The sequence below is a fragment of the Phyllobates terribilis genome, unplaced genomic scaffold (assembly GCF_046119375.1).
Source record: "Phyllobates terribilis strain yellow unplaced genomic scaffold, ASM4611937v1 Scaffold_5__5_contigs__length_657084704, whole genome shotgun sequence".
In the NCBI taxonomy this organism is placed as follows: domain Eukaryota; kingdom Metazoa; phylum Chordata; class Amphibia; order Anura; family Dendrobatidae; genus Phyllobates; species Phyllobates terribilis.
The window spans coordinates 392,410,965-392,431,049 of record NW_027362765.1 but is presented as its reverse complement, the minus strand read 5'-3'; the positions used below and the strand labels follow the sequence as shown (position 1 = coordinate 392,431,049).

At 49.8% G+C, this 20,085-nt stretch overlaps 1 protein-coding gene across 4 annotated transcripts in view; it reads left to right on the top strand.

The window, feature by feature from the left end:
• CRTAC1 (cartilage acidic protein 1) overlaps positions 1-20,085 on the top strand; it is a 751,919-nt gene that overhangs the window by 674,791 nt on the left and 57,043 nt on the right. For 2 of the 4 annotated variants that reach the window (XM_073684992.1, XM_073684991.1), the window contains exons 13-14: positions 839-881; positions 12,067-12,210. In XM_073684992.1, the coding sequence (XP_073541093.1) occupies positions 839-881; positions 12,067-12,210 (187 nt within the window). Of the gene's footprint in view, positions 1-838; positions 882-12,066; positions 12,211-16,918; positions 17,701-20,085 lie in introns of those variants that run through there. The other 2 variants (XM_073684993.1, XM_073684994.1) reach the window with 2 other exon arrangements.

Below are 20,085 nucleotides of genomic sequence, written 5' to 3'. Positions count from 1 at the left end.
CAGTAATCAGTACCTGCTCTGTGTCTGGCTGTAAGGCAACTTCCTGCAGCAGAAGTCACTCCCCTCTGCATTGTCTGCAGTAGCAGATACAGAATGATAAAGGCTAAAAGTATTGCCTATGAGTGAAAAAAAATTGGTCCAACAGCAGGAAATGTAAAAAAATAAAATAAATTATCCAACTGTTAAATACCTGCCGCTCCAGTACTAATGGTCCAGTGGTCCGCTCAGTTTTTTGTTTAGTTTTCTGCAGCAATGATGGGTCGTGCATCTATGTCACCTCTGCAGCTAGTCATCAGCCTGAGCAGCCATTCTTCCATGTACAGCTTGAAACTGCTGAGGCTGGTGAATGACTGCAGTGGTCACGTACATGTCTGTCACATTTATGAAGTGAACGAAGTCCAATGGGGACCACCATAGCATTGGCGCTGAAGTGGCTGGGGATTTATCAGGCAAGTAATAGTTGTTTTTCATTATCATCACAATTTCTGTTGTTTTAAAAATCATCAACAATCCCTTTAAGCCCCACCCCTTAATTAAACCACACCCCCTTGGGCATCCCTTAGCCTAAATCGGCACAAATGAACAGAAAACTAACCATCTGGTCCCCTGCCAGGTTTCTCCAAGACTTTTTGTTGCAAAGGCATGCAAAAAATACTACAGAATGAGATAAAATGTGGACAAGAGTCCTTGCACTTCCCGTAGAGGTCAAATAAATGACTTTTTCATACAGCTAATCACTTGACTAAATAAAACTGGGCAGTAAATTGCCTTTTGATCTTTTTCAACATGAAAGAAATGATTATAATTTGCTTTTACCGCATTTATCTTTTCCGAACAGTGCGGCCAGGGCTTCTCGATGAATGAAAATGGACATTGCGGAGGTAAATGAGGCTTTAATGTGTTTGAATGTAACACACCTGGATTATAAAAGGAAATGTCATTATACGCACACGTTTTCTGCCTGGACGCCCTAGTAAGCAAATGGTTGGGATAATAAAGCATAATAATCCATCTGTTTTACTGAATTGTTCTTCGGAGACAATTGACAGATCTGCATAAAATGATCAGCTTGGTTCAGTCCAGATCGTGAGGCTTTAGGAATAATTTTTGTTTTAAATACATCATTTTAGACATTTTTAGGAAATAGTCCTTCGATAATGTACTAAACAACTCACTAAGGTTTAGTACAGAGCTATCCAAACTTCTTTCTTATCTTCTGTGGCCTCACCAGTCACAACAAAGTGAGCTCTTGGCCTCACTAGTGGTTGACCTCCATGCCAATGGAGGGACATGTATGTGACACCCCAGGGGTCTGGTTGCCACAGTGATAGAGATATTACGTCTGAGAGCAGGTGGGAGGTCTCTTGGTCAGGAATCCTATGCATGCCACACCTCCTGCCCAGTCCTGGGAGGGGAAGAACTTCCCCTATATAAACCTAGGGCTGAGGCAGGGTTAGTGAGTAGAGAAGAAGTAGAGACAGAGAAAAGAAGCAAATATAGGAACAGAACATCAGGAGCTCTGTGGGAGCAGTGTTACAAGGAGTCAGGGGCTGGCAGCTGCAGAGCTCGCCCTGACTGAGAAGATTTCTTACCGGACCCGGAGTCCGAGGCTGTGGGGACTAACTCCTACCCAGCAGCAGAATCCGTCAGGCAGGGGATTCCAGGTCCTCTGGCCAAGAAACCCGACGGCCCCGAGTCACCGGCCATACGGGTGAGCACCACACGGTACACTGAGGGACGTGGGCTACTTACACCCGCCTCTAGCAAGGTAGCCAGAAGAGTACAGTTAGTTTGGGAGGCCTACAACTCCGCCTGGCCAGGGGAGATCCCATCTGCTCAAGGACTGACCAGGCCCCAATCGCTAGCCAGTACTCCGGGAGGGTCTATCTTTGTCACCAGTAAAGACCCTGAACTACACCGTACCGTCTCCGAGTGGTTCCTGGTACCCCCATCATCCACGTCGGCTGCCCTGAGGCCATACCCCTCCCGTTGGGGGTTATACTATCACGCTGCACAATCCTACCACCGGCCTCAGCGGTCTGCCCTGCAGCAGCAGCTCCTTAGCTGTACTCAACGGGTGGCGTAGTCGTCCAACATCTACCGCTGATACATCGCCGCTCAGTTTGACTCCCTGGGCACGGACCGGGTCACCGCCACGAGACTACAACCCTCAACAGATCCGGCTCCGGGTAAGCTCCCGCGTGCGCAACGCAGCGCGACACAGGCCCAGGGGCGCGTCAACTTTTGGCGTAGTCGGCAGGATTTCGTACCCGCAACCACCGGGTACTGCGTGCCTGAAAAAGACTGTTCAAACTTACCTGTGGTGAAGATTCCCGCCATCCGGCGCCATCTTCAGCCTTCTTCCCGCCATCGGTGAAGATTCCCGCCATCCGGCGCCATTTTCAGCCTTCTTCCCGCCTTCCGTGGAGTTTTCCCGCCGTTGGACGCCATCTTGAAGACGTCGCGCGGGAAGAAGAGGGGCGTGGACTCCGAAAGCGCGCGAGAACTGAAGCCCCGCCTCACGTCCGGACGTCGCGTAAGGTCCTGGAAGGAGCCCAGCAGACGCCGACGTCACAGGAGCGCGACGGAAGGTCCTCAACCCTGACGATCTACTGCGGAGCCGCGGCCTACGGAAGAGGATCATCGCAAGGTAGGCCACGGTCCACTAGGGGGGAGGAGGATGTCGGATACGGAGGAGAGCTTCACTGCCTCAACCCCCGCCAGCGCCACCGCTGCTGCAGTCATGCCTTTCACCATGCCCTATATCCCGGGAGCGGCCTGGCTACCCCAGTACTCAGGGGAGTCACATACCCTGCATGACTTTAGAGAAAAGCTGGATAGCCTCTTCCAGGTGTACCCCCTCACAGAAGAGCAAAAAGTGAGCATCCTGGTGGCCCAATTAACTGGGGCAGCCCGAAGGGAGGTAAAGTCCTGGCCACCTGGGGGGAGGACTGTCGCAGGGATACTAACCCGGCTGAGGGACACCTTTGATACCCGCACCTCAGCCGAGATCAAGCTTAGATTCTACGGGTGCAAGCAGCGAGCACACGAGAGTATAAGGGACTATGCCCTGAACCTACAAGAGGCCCTGAGAGCCATTAAGCAGACCGACCCTGACGGCGTGGGAGACGAGGACAGGCTGTTGACTGAACAATTTATAGAGGGTTTATATTGCAATGCCCACCGAACCCAGTTGCGGGCAATGGCCTTACAGGACCCTCATCTGGGATTTGCACAGTTCAAGGACAGAGCCATCCGGGTGCTTCGAGAACCGGCACCAAGTGGCGTTGTGACCCCCAGACGCCCCACTACCACTTACCACCAGGAGGCGGCGCCCTTGTCGGCAGGGCCTGTGGGAGCTGATGCGCAGGCTTTGAACAATGACCCGGCTCCAGACCTGCACCATCAGGTCCAAGAGCTAGCTAAAAGCGTTGCTGCGCTAACCCGAACTGTGCAGTCTTTACAGGTTTCCACTCCAGGGAAGATCCAGCTGGCATCCGGACCGGAGGACATCCCGTGGCGTCGACCAAGGAGGACCCCACCGGCCAGAGGAAGACCCAGCGACCGATACAACGAGGACGGACGACCCATCTGCCGCCGCTGCAATCAACCCGGACATATGGCAAGGTACTGTCCTTTAAACTGGCACAACCTGGGGTAGAGGGCCAACCCCCAGGAAAAAGATCACCAGACCCATCGAACTGGCGCGACAAATATGTGGGAGGACGTCCAGTCTTACCCGTGGTACTGGATGGCATTCCTATGAGTGCCCTACTGGACACCGGGTCACAGGTCACCACCATCCCGTACGTGCTCTTCAAGCAGTACTGGAATGACTCGGATATCACCCGCTACCCTGACGACAACTTGAGTATCATCGCCAGCGATGGTCAGCCCGTGCCACAGATTGGATTTAAAGAGGTGACCATTAAAATCGGTAGAGTTGAACTGGCAGCACAGGGACTGATCATTGTAGACATTGACAAACACGAGAGTCACCCAAAGATAACTCTAGGAACTAATGTAATTGAAAATTGTCTTGCAGAGGTGATTTTCCTTTTACAGCAGGTTGCCAAGAACGCCAGCTCCGGCGAGCAGCGAGTGCTCCAAAAAGAGATCCGGGCACTGATGCGACGGCAACAGGTGGAACTCTCCGGCGGTGAGATTGGTAGCGTGAGAATGTGTGACCCTTTCCCTATTGCCATGCCCCCAAAAAGTGAAATGATGATTTGGTGCCGGGCAGCTATTGATCTGAGAGGTAGAGATTACCAGGCAATGGTAGAACCAGTTTACTCAGACAGTAGGCCCACCATCTTGACAGCACGGGGGGTGGTTAATGTACGCCATGGGAGGGTGCCCGTTCGCATAATCAATATCGGGAAGAGGGAAGTGTACCTGCCCCGGTATGCCACGCTAGCCAAATTATATACCATTAACCAAAATGCTATACAATCTGTGGAACCCTTGCCTCCATCTCACCCGGAGGAAGGTAACGGCTCTAAGAAAACAATGGAGGACTGGTGTCAGCAACTACATTTGGGTACTGACTCCACTCCCTCACACCAGAAACAGGGAATCTATCGGGTGGTTCAAGAGTACGAGAGAGTGTTTAGTAAACACCCGTTAGACTTCGGGCGAGTCAAGGGGGTAGAACACCACATCCCCACGGGAGACCATCCTCCCATAAAAGAGAGGTATCGACCCGTACCCCCTGCACATTACCAACACGCCAAGGGGATGCTTAGAGACATGAAGGAGGCTGGGGTGATCAGGGATAGCTGTAGCCCCTGGGCAGCTCCACTAGTCTTAGTCAAAAAGAAAGACAACACCATGAGGATGTGTGTAGATTACCGGAAAATCAACCGTATCACACACAAGGATGCGTACCCCTTACCAAGGATAGAGGAGTCTTTGGCTGCTTTAAGATCTGCTAACTTCTTCTCTACCTTGGATCTCACTAGTGGGTACTGGCAGGTTCCTGTAGCAGAGGCGGACCGGGAGAAGACCGCATTCACCACCCCGATGGGACTTAGCGAGTTTACCTGTATGCCGTTCGGACTCTGCAACGCACCAGGAACCTTCCAACGATTAATGGAGTGCTGTCTGGGCCACAGAAACTTCGAGACGGTCCTGTTGTACCTGGACGATGTCATCGTATATTCTAAGACTTATGAGGACCACCTGAAACACCTGGCGGAAGTGTTCGAAGCTCTGGCAAGCTACGGCCTAAAGGTGAAACCCTCCAAGTGTCACCTCCTGAAACCAAAGGTGCAGTACCTGGGACACGTGGTGAGCGCTGACGGAGTGGCTCCCGACCCTGATAAGATCACCGCAATTAAGGAATGGCCAAGTCCCTCCAGTGTAAAGGAAGTGCGGCAGTTCCTCGGGTTGGTAGGCTACTACCGCAGGTTCATCCCCGGTTTCACCAAAAAGGCAGCTCCTATGCAGGACCTCCTGATAGGCCAGTCCCGGAAGGCCAAGAACCAGAAGCCGCCCTTCAGATGGGAGAAGTTGGAAGAAGAGTCCTTCCGCCAGCTGAAGATGGCCCTCACGGGGGATGAAATCCTGGCGTACCCGGATTACAGCCAGCCCTTTATCCTCTACACCGACGCAAGTAACATCGGGCTAGGAGCCGTGCTGTCCCAGATCCAGCAGGGGAAAGAGCGAGTAATCGCTTACGCCAGCCGAAAACTGCGACCCACCGAAAGAAACCCTGAGAATTACAGCTCATTTAAGCTAGAGTTACTGGCAGTGGTGTGGGCAGTCACCGAACGCTTTAAGCACTACCTCGCTTCTTCCCGGTTCGTCGTGTACACGGATAACAACCCGTTGACACACCTGGACACGGCAAGACTCGGTGCCCTAGAGCAGAGATGGATGGCCCGCCTGTCCAACTACGAGTTCACCATCAAATACCGGGCAGGACGCTCCAATACCAACGCGGACGCCCTGTCCAGGATGCCAAACCTACCGGACGTAGGAGAAGATCCAGAGGGACTGGAAGAAGTCGAACTCCCCGCGTTTCACCGTCATGGGACTATCCAGTATTCCCATCGGGTAAGGAGTAAGCAAGGCGCTACGCTTAACCCCTTACCTCACTACAACTTGGCGGAAACGCAAGACAGTGACCCTGCCGTCCGGCTGGTGAAGGAGATGCTGACTCGGCCAGAGGCTCGCCTTGACCCAGACGCTCCGGAGGAAGCCAAGCAACTGTGGGCAGAAAAGAGTAGACTGTTCCTTTACAAGGGGAAGTTGTGCCGCAGGATGGTTAACTCCCGGACGCATGAACTAATCTGGCAAGTAGTGGTGCCACGACGAGACGCAGCCATGGTGATGGAGGCATACCACGATGGAGCTGGGCATTTCGGATGGAAGAAGCTGGAGTTCCTGCTGCGCGGGCGGTTCCATTGGGTAGGCATGAGGGGAACCATCGAGAGGTGGTGTAGAGACTGTGGCCCGTGCAACCTGAGGAGGAAGGACCGTGCCAGCCAGAAGACTCCCCTGCAGTCCATCGTCACCCGGCAGCCGTTGGAACTGGTAGCCTTGGATCATGTAAAACTGACCCCAAGCAGAAGTGGCTACGTCTACGCGTTAACCATCGTGGATCATTACTCCCGGTTCTTGGTTGTCGTCCCCGTCAAGGACTTAACGGCTCAAACAGCAGCTAGAGCCTTCCAGCAGCACTTCTGCCGTCCACACGGGTACCCGGACCAAGTGCTGACGGACCAGGGACCTGCCTTTGAAGCGGAGGTCTTCCAGGAATTCTGCAATCTGTATGGCTGCCGGAAGATAAGGACGACACCCTATCATCCGCAAACTAATGGACTTTGTGAGAAAATGAACCAGGTGGTAATGAATCCTTCTGAAAACGTTGCCCCTGGAAGAACGCAGTCTGTGGCCTGAGAAGCTGCCCGATCTGGTGGACCTATACAACCACATCCCGGTAGGTTCCACCAACTGTACCCCGGCTTACCTAATGAGGGCGAGACCTGGTAAGTTACCTGTTGACCTGGAAATGGGAGTCCTGACACCCGAGGACACTTCACCAGAAGCAGACTGGGACACAGAGAGGCAGCAGCAGTACCGGAAAGTACAGGAGAGCGTGGAGCGAAGTCTCTGTCAGGCTCGGGAGAGACAAGAGAAAACTTACAACCAGTATGCTCCCGCTGTTCCCCTGGTGCCCGGAGAGCAGGTCTTGAAGAGGAAAAGATGGCTCCACAAGTTGGACGACCAGTGGGAGAAGGACCCGTACACCGTACTGCCCTCAAGCCACGAGAACCTGAAGGTCTGTACCATCAGTAAAGACGGAGGGGAGACCACAGCCATTGTATCCCGGGATCACCTGAAGAAGTGTCCTGAACAGCTACGGAACCCTGAAGAGGAACAAGAAGACCATCGACCCGTAGAGGAAAGGGAAGATATGGTTAGTACTGTGCTCGGAGACTTCCCTCGGTCTTGGACTCAAGTCAATGGTGCAGTTGTGGTACCCGTACTCACCTTCCTCCAACCAGCATCCCAAGCACCTACGGAGCAACAGGTAGAGCTGGAAGAACAGCCGGTCCAGGAGGCAGAAGACCCCACACCAGCAGATCAGGAGGATCAACCCTCTGCTTGCAGTGAGCCTGCCATATCCCTAGTGAGCCAAAGGGCCCGTAGACAGCTGCCCAATTTACCCTTGACAGCTCCTACACCCTGTAGTTCAGGGCCAGACAGTCAGCTCCGTAGGTCCACTAGGGCCACTAGAGGCCAGTTACCCGCACGTTGGAGGATTTGAAGTGTATAAATTGTTTTATTTGTGGTTACCTGTTTTTCTTGTTGCTTGTGTATAATTATGTGTTTCTAGTTGTTTATAGGAGTCTTTGGTGGGTTTACCGGGAATCCTGTGTACATAGTTGGAGCGTAACCCAGGACGGACTAAAGACTGTTAAGGACTCGGGGCAGGACAGACCCCTACCTGGTTACGTCTCCCTGTTTTGGTGAAATGGACACCTTGCTTTCTTCAAAGACTGCACCCGGTTACGGACATGCCGTGACCACCTTTATGTGTTTCTTTATTGTATTGTTATTGTTATATCTTGTTATGTTTTTCTAAAATATGTTTAGTCCCGGAGTACTAAATTTCACTAGGGGGGAATGTGACACCCCAGGGGTCTGGTTGCCACAGTGATAGAGATATTACGTCTGAGAGCAGGTGGGAGGTCTCTTGGTCAGGAATCCTATGCATGCCACACCTCCTGCCCAGTCCTGGGAGGGGAAGAACTTCCCCTATATAAACCTAGGGCTGAGGCAGGGTTAGTGAGTAGAGAAGAAGTAGAGACAGAGAAAAGAAGCAAATATAGGAACAGAACATCAGGAGCTCTGTGGGAGCAGTGTTACAAGGAGTCAGGGGCTGGCAGCTGCAGAGCTCGCCCTGACTGAGAAGATTTCTTACCGGACCCGGAGTCCGAGGCTGTGGGGACTAACTCCTACCCAGCAGCAGAATCCGTCAGGCAGGGGATTCCAGGTCCTCTGGCCAAGAAACCCGACGGCCCCGAGTCACCGGCCATACGGGTGAGCACCACACGGTACACTGAGGGACGTGGGCTACTTATACCCGCCTCTAGCAAGGTAGCCAGAAGAGTACAGTTAGTTTGGGAGGCCTACAACTCCGCCTGGCCAGGGGAGATCCCATCTGCTCAAGGACTGACCAGGCCCCAATCGCTAGCCAGTACTCCGGGAGGGTCTATCTTTGTCACCAGTAAAGACCCTGAACTACACCGTACCGTCTCCGAGTGGTTCCTGCTACCCCCATCATCCACATCGGCTGCCCTGAGGCCATACCCCTCCCGTTGGGGGTTATACTATCACGCTGCACAATCCTACCACCGGCCTCAGCGGTCTGCCCTGCAGCAGCAGCTCCTTAGCTGTACTCAACGGGTGGCGTAGTCGTCCAACATCTACCGCTGATACATCGCCACTCAGTTTGACTCCCTGGGCACGGACCGGGTCACCGCCACGAGACTACAACCCTCAACAGATCCGGCTCCGGGTAAGCTCCCGCGTGCGCAACGCAGCGCGACACAGGCCCAGGGGCGCGTCATGTAGAATCTGCCACAAGGTCTCCAGAGCCCCAGATAAGACATCGTATGTACAGAGAACAATCTCGCCTCTTCTACTTAAGAAAGAAAGTTGTAACTTCTTGCTCTGGTGTCAGTATTTTTAGAAGAACTTCTTTCTGGATGAAAGTTGTATCCCATGGCTTCGGAAGACAAGACGTGTCTCATCAAACCACCACTGGTCTAATGATATTACTAAGACATTAACCACCCACCCACCCATAAGCTCTGCTTACATGGATTGCATTTGATAGAAATTTTGGAATGGAAATTCGTCTGAGATCCAACTACAATCTACAACCCATACATGTGAAGACCATTTATATGGGTCGGAACGCAGATTTTTGGTGCCACCACAGAAATACATCTGCCACCGAAAAAAAGTGGCATGTTGCTTATTTGCAAGGATTCCACATGAAAAAGCAGAGGTTTGTATAGTGAAGGTCAATATGGCTAATCCTTGTGTGGATCCAAAGCAGTGGAACTTTTTTCTATCACATTTCAGGGTCAGCTCAGATTAATGCCACTTAAGTTGTATTGTGTGAACATACCCTTATGGTTTCAGTTGGACAGTCCCAGATTATGATTATCTACTGTTATCCCATATTGTCGCAGTATTTGGCTATTTGGAGACACCTTCTTTCCTGTTAAGTGGGAAAATTGTGATGTCCTCCTATGAATGATCAGCAAAACTGATCATGTTCTTGCCAGTCAGCAACTCAAGACTCAGGTTCCCAGAATGATCGGGTACAATATACCACACCTCTAGATCCTGAAAGTTAGGACACCTTTATGAACTACTTCAAGAACATCCAGGGACAATGGAGACATGAGCGTACCCAGGATCAAAACTAGGGGGGGGCAAGCCATGGTCACAGATACTGAAGAGAAATATATATATAGTACAATGCAAAGATTTCACTTCTTACATTACATGAGTGATATCTATTGTAAATTCCACAATAGCTCAGAAACCGGCGAATCGCTCCACACAGTATACTGGCCGCCATAAAATGCCCCATACAGGATACTGGTCCCCATATAACGCTCCATACAGGATACTGGCCCCCATATAATGCTCCATACAGAATACTGGCCCCCATATAACGCTCCATACAGAATACTGGCCCCCATATAATGCTCCATACATGATACTAGCCCCCATATAACGCTCCATACAGAATACTGGCCCCCATATAACGCTCCATACAGAATACTGGCCCCCATATAATGCTCCATACATGATACTGGCCCCCATATAACGCTCCATACAGAATACTGGCCCCCATATAATGCTCCATACATGATACTGGTCCCCATATAACGCTCCATATAGAATACTGGCCCCCATATAATGCTCCATACAGAATACTGGCCCCCATATAACGCTCCATACAGAATACTGGCCCCCATATAAGGCTCCATACGGAATACTGGCCCCCATATAACGCTCCATACAGAATACTGGCTCCCATATAATGCTCCATACATGATACTGGCCCCCATATAACGCTCCATACAGAATACTGGCCCCCATATAACGTTCCAGGCAGGATACTGGCCCCCATATAACGCTCCATACATGATACTGGCCCCCATATAACGCTCCATACAGAATACTGGCCCCCATATAACGCTCCAGGCAGGATACTGGCCCCCATATAACGCTCCATACAGAATACTGGCCCCCATATAATGCTCCATACAGAATACTGGCCCCCATATAACGCTCCATGCAGGCTGTTCCCCACACATAATGCCTCATGCAGGCTGTTCCCCACACATAATGCCCCACGCAGGCTGTCCCCCCCCACATAATGCCCCACGCAGGCTGTTCCCCCCACATAATGCCCCATGCAGGATGTCACCCCCCCTTATAATGCCCCATGCAGGATGTCACCCCCCCTCCCTTATAATGCCCCATGCAGGATGTCACCCCCCCTTATAATGCCCCATGCATGATGTCACCCCCCCTTATAATGCCCCATGCAGGATGTCACCCCTCCCTTATAATGCCCCATGCAGGATGTCACACCCCCCTCCCTTATAATGCCCCATGCAGGATGTCACACACACCCCCCCTTATAATGCCCCATGCAGGATGTCACCTCCCCCCCTTATAATGCCCCATGCAGGATGTCACACCCTCCCTTATAATGCCCCATGCAGGATGTTACTCCCCCCCTTATAATGCCCCATGCAGGATGTCACCCCCCCTTATAATGCCCCATGCAGGATGTCACACACCCCCACCTCACCCCCCTCCCTTATATTGCCACAGGCCTCCATATAGTAAAAAAAAAAATCAAATACTCGCCTCACATCTCACCTGCTGCCGCTGCTCCGGACTCCAGCGTCGCCGGCCTCATCCCGCTCTGCGCTGTGACTGCTCAGGAGAGGGCGTGGTGTAAAGACGTCACCGCGCCCTCTGACCTGAGACGTCACAGTGCAGCTGCCGCGGAGGATGCAGGAGCTGCTGCGGAGGCACGGGGAGGGGTTAGTATTGTGCCGGGTGCCGAGGCCCTGAGCAAGCAGGGGGGAGCGGGCGCTGACGGTGAGGGGCCCTCCCCCCGCCTGCTCAGGGCCCCTGCATTTGCCTGGGTGCGCCGGGTGCTGACGCCGGCCCTGGTGTGCGGCTTGCGTGCCTGCTTCTAGGGGGGGGGGGCAGCTTCCCCCCCCCCTGCCCCAAGGTGGGTACGCCCATGAATGGAGACTAACTGATTCATAAGGGAAAGGGGTTAAACACTGGGTCAAGAGACAGGACTTTCCTACTGGGTCATTAGGAGCTAAGTCCTTTATAGCTGGTTAACAAAAGTTTGGTCACGTGGTCAAAGGAAGCTAATTTTTCAAGGATGTTTTTAAGGACATATTTGATGGTATTTTCAGTTTACTTTTGAGTAATCTGTTACTGTTTTACCTGGTAAAATGCTTCGGCACAATGGTAATTTCGTACATTTTCCTGTATTTTTAGATACTGATGAGTGCATACAGTTCCCATTCGTTTGTCCCAGAGAAAAGCCCATTTGTATCAACACATATGGAGGGTACAAATGTCGTCCCAACAGGAGATGCAACCGTGGCTTTGAGCCAAACGAAGATGGCACGGCTTGTGTTTGTACGTATGTCTTTCCCTCCTTGGGAAGGGGTAAACCAAATCCATTTATTTGATCTGAGCATATGAAAATATATGATTAACAGAGATCAAATGTTTCTCTGGAGAATCAATGAAGAAGAGAGATTTTTCATTTTAAATTTATGGCTTCTGTCTTCATGCCAATCTCTGCCGTGTTATGTGTATCATATATGGCATATTGCAAATGGAGATAAATTATAAGGTGCCATTAATATTTTTATTACATATTTTTGTATTTAAATATTTTTTTTATTACATTTTCAAGTAGAATGAAAAAAAAAATAAATAAATATATATATATATATATATATATATATATATATATATATATATATAGATTTCATACAACATATTTTTGTAAAAGGTTCTATTTTTTGGAAAAAGTATACTTTCTAGATTAGAGTTTCATCAGGGCTCTGTAAAGCTTTGAAGCTCCTTGGAAGAGTCTCCCAGAAGACAAAATGCTGTTGTTTTTATTCTTTGGTGGACCAAACATTTTAGTTCCATAGATGATTGGTGTGAGGACAAGAAGAAATGTAGATATTGGAATAGAAATGAGCTGGGAGTGATACCATTTTTTAAGGGATAACCCATAGATATAGGGTTGGAAAATTATTGGTATAGAATAGACTGAAGAGGGCAATTATATAGAAGGTTTTCTGCTATGGACTATTGATGCGCCCCCTGGGCCGTGGGGTACTCGGTGCAGGGCCAGTCGGTGCAGGGGATGTCACAGTGGCAGTGACCCGGTCCGTTACCCAGAGCGGTCAATAAAAGGGGATTATAGTTTTTATAGTTTAATGTTCGTGACGCCACCTGTGGTATGCGGCTATATGGGGCCGCCACTGCGGTGCAGGTCCTCTGGAGCTGATGGTGATGCAGCAGAGTTGGTTCTGCTCTCCACAGGTAGAGCTAAGCTTCAGGGCAGTATAGATGGTGATTTGGTAGATGTTGCTGTGCAGTGTAGTGCAGGTGATGCGCAAATAATAACTCTAGGACACAGTGGGGTGCAGTCTTCAGATTTACTCACAGTTGTCAGACTCCAGGTCACCAGTACCAGGGTGACCGCCCACGCCGTCCTGCGTTCACCAAGGAAGGGGTTCAGCAATCCCTCAGGTAATTCAAGAGTACTTAACGGGACCCCATTCTGTGTGCCTTCCTCAGTCGTCTTCCTGCGCTGGCTCTCACCCTCCTGCCCTGCGCCTCGCAACCAGTGTCTCAAGTCGGTAGCCTCAGATTTTGGCGGGCAACCTGCAGTTCCATGAATCCTATGCGGCTACATTTTTAGCATTTAGCTGCGGTTGTGAGCAACTGCACCCTGAAAGTACAGAAGCCTCCGGTTTCTGAGTCTTGTAGTTCTCCACTAGTTAGGGTGTCGGTCCCCTTTGCGACCTGATCCCTCCACGCTCTGGTAGATTCAGGCGCAGGGGTGGCATCCGCACTTCCCGTGCCTCTAGGATCCCCTCTGTTCCTCTTGGAGCCTTCCCTCTGCTCCTGTCCTCTTCCAGCCTGTCCTCCTGGGCCTCTCTGTCTAGGCCCTCTCCTTCTGAGCAGAGCTCCTACAGAGCTCCTGCTCCTCTCAGACTTCCTCCTCAGACTGAACCCTTTTTAGATGTGACGCTCCCCCTGGGCCGCGTGTGTGTGGGGATACCCGGAACCGGACCTTTTGTGGACGCTGGGGGTTGTAGTCTCCGTGGCTGCGACCCGGTCCGTGCCCAGGGCGGTCAAACCAAATGGCAGTCTATATGCTGAATGTCCGACTATGCCACCCGTGGATTGCGGTCAGAGTGAACTGCCGCTGCAGGGCAGACCACTGAGGCTGGTGTTGTGGGTGCAGCAGAGGGTAGTATAACTCCCCACGGGAAGAGTATAGCCTCAGGGCAGCAAGTGCGGATGTTGGGGGTGATGGTGAGTGGGAGCAGCAGTAACGACAGAGTCCTGTAATGCAGTCCAGGGTATTTACTCACAGTTCTTTATCCACGTTACTACAGCTGGTCATAACGTCCCACGTCGCACTGTGTTCACCAGGTGAGGGGCTCGGCCTACTCCCAGATAACTTTGGAGCGTTTCACAGGACCCCCCTTTGTGTTATCCTTTCTCTGGCCTTTCATACCCCGCCAGTGACCTCGCTTCTGTCCGGCTGCCTCGGGCCTTCTCTGGTGAACCTTGGCGCCGTTTCCCTGACCCTATGTGGTGCCTTCCTAGCGGGTGTAGCAAGGGGCTGCGCCACATAAAATGGCACAGCCTCCGGCTTCTAGCTGAGGGTAGTTCCCCGCCTCCACTAGCTTCGGGGACCGGTCTCCCCCTTTGTTCTGACCCCCCTACGCAGGTAGATTCGGGCGTGCGGTGGCGACTCGCCGGTACACACCCCTGGGGTCCCTTCGTTCCTTGTTCCTGGTGCCTCCTCCGCTCCTCTTCCTTCCTTCTCCTTCCTCCAGGCTCCGGCCGTTCTCTCCGGCCTGCCTGCGGAGCAGAGCTCGGCCTGAGCCTCTGCTCCTAGTCTCCTCTCTCACTCACTACTCACTAACTCACCACTGACCTAAGATGGTGCCCACCTTTTATACCTCCCTCTAGGTGCACCCAGGAACTGCCCTCTCCCTCCGATGCACTACAGGGTCCCCCCTTCCTCGGTGTTCCCTCCCCCCACTCCAGCCAGCGACAGGGACTGTCATGCTCTACTTGGAGCATATCGGTCGCTCTGCCCCCCGGAAATGTGGTGTAATGCATGCAGGTGTCGGGGTCCTGATCCACACTCCATCCTTACCTGGAAGTGAGATATCGCACATCTGGTTGAGATGCAATACCTCTGTAGCGACCGAACGATCGGGGCGCTACAGATGGTTCCCTGCTTTCTTATACTCCTACTGAAGTGCTCCCCTGTTCTTTTTCCTCCACCCACACCCATTACTTGGTTCCCCCTCACTCGGTTCCCCCCACTTCCAACCAGGTACAGGGCAAAGTATAAGCCAGTGCATCTTGCCCCGCCTGCTGGTCTGGAATGGTGTAGTGTTGGATTAAGGTGGGTGGGTCCCGGGCAGTACTCCCTCCTGAGAGTGGGATACCACACCTCTGGGTGAGATGCAGTACCTCCGTGGCAACTGAACCCGCAGGAGCGCCACACTATCCCTACTTATTAAAACTTGATAATGGGTTGAACATAAAGGATACCTTTGTTTTGATGTCCAGTTGTAACTTGTGAAGAAACCTTGTATTATTGTTCAAATTCCCTACGGCAAACCCATAGGTGAAATAAAACATTAAGCAATGTCCAATTAAATCAATGGGATATCCATGTAATTCAGGACAGGTCCTCCAGAGCAAGAGACACTCCTTGTAACAGCGCTCCACCACAAGAGGTGAGGGTCTTAAGGTACCGTCACACTTAGCGACGCTACAGCGATCCCGACAACTATACGACCTGTCAGGGATTGTTGCTGCGTCGCTATGTGGTCGCTGGTGAGATGTCAAACAGTCAGATCTTCCCAACGACGCAGCAACGATACGGCGACCCATAGCGACCTGTATAACGATGCAACGCAAATGCACGCCTATGTGTCTCAGATCTGAGTCGCCAACGAGGTCGTTGGTAACTTGGTAAGGTGTCAAACACACCAATGCATGCTACCCAGCGGGACCTCAACGATCAAAAAAAGGTCCAGCCCATTCCGACACGACCAGCGATCTCACAGCAGGGGCCTGGTCGCTGCTACGTGTCACACGTAGCGATATCGCTACTGAGGTCGCTGTTGCGTCACAGAACTTGTGACTCAGCAGCGATCTCGCTAGCGATCTCGCTTAGTGTGACGGGGCTACCCTCCAGTAACTTAATATTTACCCACAGGGTAGAAGAAAATAGACTTTTTGAACTAGACAATGCCATTTAAGTAGTTTTCCACCCTTTATCAGAGGAACATGATCTTTAAAATATAACAAAGGAAGCATTTCTTACCAATATGATCCCCTAATGCTTTAGCACCTCTAATACAGTGGCCTCTGCCAGGACCAAAAGTGATGACATCCCATCCATCAGTCACCGGACCCTGCTGCTTCTCAAAGCCCTCAGAGATAAGGTGACTTTAAGAACTTGATGTCACCACTTCTGGGACTGATGGAGACCGCTGACTTCTTTCTTTATTTTAAAATGATTCCTTCTTTCTGGCCAGTTCTGAAAGAAGGTGGGGGAAGCCCTCTTTGAAGGGATTGTCCAGAATGATGTTTCATAATTGGAATAAACTTTATATAGAAAATTAGACCGCAATATGGAATAATAAAAAGCCTATGATTACCAAGACCATACATTTCATGGAACTCTTTGTATAGAGTTATCCACAACATCGTTAAATCAACGATTAAGGATAAGACGACAGGAAGCGGCTGCCAAAACTCTGCCCATTCCCATTGGCCAATAACTACAAGACTTTGTTTCAAAAGTCATGTTCCTGTTGGCAATCTTGGGTGGGCGTAGTTTTGGATGCATGATAGATCTGGTGGCATATTCACATATTACTGGTTGTGGTAATACACCCATGCTTTTACTAATCAGCAGTGGCAACTTCTACTAACAAGTCTTTGTCTTTCTCTCTTTTCCCTTTCTTCTAACACCTTTTACCCATGTTTCCTACAACCCGATCTCTACCTGGTCTCCTCTTCTGTGTGCTGTGCTATCTACGGGGTGTCCCTGCCATTCAAGCAGCTCAGGTGGCCTACTTTGGATCGTACCCTTCTTCAGCCTCCAGGTTTCAACCACACTTCTTGCACTCTTCAGCGACTCTGCTATGCCTTGGATTATATTTCCACATATACTCTCTCTGAATAGTTCTGCCACATAAAGGCTTTCTGGGCTTGGTTCTTGCAAATTATACAATATTTGAAAGGACTGTCAGCCAAGCTGCTCCGCTCTGGGTCTGGGAACCGGATGACCCTGCTACAAACATGCCAGAAAGAACTTTGTCTGAAGCTTAGAGTGAATAGTGATATTTTCGTAAAATCGAGTTGTTTGTTAATATGTCATGCATGTTTTCTGAGAAAACTGAAGAGAATTCCCATTCAAGCCCTCGCTAAAGACACTCTCAAGTATCCAGTGTAAATTCATGTTTTATATTTGACTTCTGATTTTTTATATGTTGCCCAAAAAAATTTTTTTTTGGTTAAACTCTTTTGCTGCAAGAGAAGCTAACAGAGCGGCACACGGCGGGCCCTCCTGGCTGGGAAATGGCCGGACCCAGTTGCTCCTTGGAAACCGATATGACACCATTTTTGCGGGGTTTGGCCTGCCTGTTCTGTGCTTTGCCTGCTCCTAATCCTTGTGAAGGAAGAAGCCTTATCTCATTTCTGTAATTATTAATTTATTTTTAATTTGTAATGAGAAGAAAGGTTACGAGTTCGACTTTTTTGCAGTCTTCCAGTCATCGGTCTGAAAAATATATTACAAATAAAATGTACAGTAAACATACAGAAACGCGTGTAACAATTCTCTTTAACGTGATTGGTGCTGTGATCAGTGTCTACGCATTTCATAATATCAGCAAGTGCTACTATTAAAGGGGTTGTCCAGGATTTACAAATATTTAAAGACAACTGTAAAATAAAAATTACTCATTAATGGGGTTTTCTAGTCTACAGGTATACTCTGCAATATATCACAATAAGAAAATCAGCCTTACTTAACCTCTGCTGCTCCAGTGCTGCCTCTTAGCCACTGCCCCGGGTCTTTATTGACTGCATATATGACTGTATCACATGACTGCTGCAACCAATCACTGGGGTCAACAGCCATACTAAAGTACAGGTTGCGCTGGAACGTCAGGGATAAATAAGGCTCATTTTCTTATTTTTACATGAAACATAACCATCAGTCTCTGATAACTTTTCTGCAGTCTTCACTGGGCTCAGCTTGTGTTGGCATGTGACCAGTGAAATCATTGATTGGCTGCAGTGGTCACATGAATGTATAGCATGTGATTGGTGCCAAAAAGTAAACAAAGACCACTGGAACGGCTGTGGACGTGTGGCAGGGAAGTAAAGAAGGTAAATATTGGTTTTCTTCATTTTATAAAAATGTAAATCCGGACAACCCCTTTAAAGTTAACTTGTTATTAGATGACCTTCATTGATGGGTGGACCGCAATGTAAAATTTTTGGTCCGGCTTGAATGTGGCGGCTGTGCCCATCAACACATCTTCATGAACTTCTTCCACCGATTTGCTGAAACCTCAGTCTGAAGCTTGTTAAGCTAATGTTGGGAGGAATTTTGATTTATATTAAACCCCTTTGCCACTTTATTGTATATTCTCCATAGCTGGGATCCAGGGGCATATCAAAAAGAGGTGGCACCTTCAAAAGTAACAAACTGATTCCTCCCCATTATGTCACTAGACCTGTGGACTGCAGAATGGAGAGTCGTGGGGCAGAGAGATCATGGCTCCTTGCTCTACTACAGAGCTTAACTGTATCTGAATGCTTGTATACACTGATACAGTTATAAGTGGCCCTAGACAACCGCCTCCTCTATGCTACTGACCTAAGTGCAACTGCAGCCCCTGCACCCACTAATAGTTATGGCCCTAAATATGGCGTCTTCTGCACTAAGTTGCTGCAAAGGTACTATGCATTGACATTGTGCACCGGGCTCTAACATATGCACTACTAATTTATGGCCATTTTTACACTGTGCACTTTTGAATGTTTTTTTATTTGCCATCTTCAGTAATTTGCTAGATGAACTTAGCTCGGATATAGGCTGAATGAGATGGACTTACTCTATGTAGGTTTTAAAAGGGAACTTGACAGCTGATTCCCCTGAGTTGGGCAGCATGTATTAGATAGCGGCTGTATGATTTCAGCTAGGCATATTTGACTCTGAAATGCTGCAACATACTTAAAAGCCGCCGGGGTCCAAGCTGCATAAGAGACTAGTCAGACAGGCGGGTCCCTAGTGGCTTCTCCCCACCCACTACCAGTCACTGACAGGTCTCCTCCTGAGTGCGCGTATAGGGATAGACTTGTCACTCCAGGGCAGCGGGCGGGGAGAAGCCACCAAGGACCCGCCTGTCCGACTGGTCTCCTGTGCATCTTGGTCACCAACTTTTAAGTATGCTGCAGCATTTCAGAGTCAAACACCTGGCTGAAATCATACAGCCAGTGCCTGATACATGCTGCCCGTGGATCAGGCATCATGTATCAGTTGTCAGGTTCCCTTTAAACTTATAGCCTTTGTTACTATCTTGCTTTGCAGCAAGTCTTTCCTCTACTCTGTGTTAATAGAAGCTCGAATCCTCATGAGTGCACTTCTGAAAACTTTTTGCAAAGAATCTTGGAACAGTTCCCGATGTTCAGTTAATCAATTGCACTTTCTTATCAGTAATGGTTTTAATTACGGTCTTAGCTAATGCATTCACATTGAATATGTGCTTACTTTTTTTGGCTTTTGACATTTTGCCTTTCTTCGTAAGATTAGAAAATGTGAGTAAAATCTATTAAACACAATTTATCTCTTAAAGCTGCTCCAGAAGGTCTTCTATCGGAGGGAAACACAGGATATCAGGGAAAGTAGATGAGTTCTGGAATATATCGTTTTCTATCATTTGATGATGTGTTTTCATGTAAAAGGACGTATGCAGATGCTTCTAAGACTCATTGAAAAATCTTATGAGTCCTGCTTTCTTATCCAATCATAGAAAAATCCTGTGATTCCTGCTTCTCCATCCACTCATACAAAAAGCCTGTGAGATTTTATTCCCTATCCACTCATATAGAAAGCCTGTGAGTCCTCCTTCCTTCGCCCACTCAGTGAAAGCCTGTGAGTCCTGTTCCCTCCTCCCACTCATAGAGAAAGCCTGTGAGTCCTGTTTCCTCCAC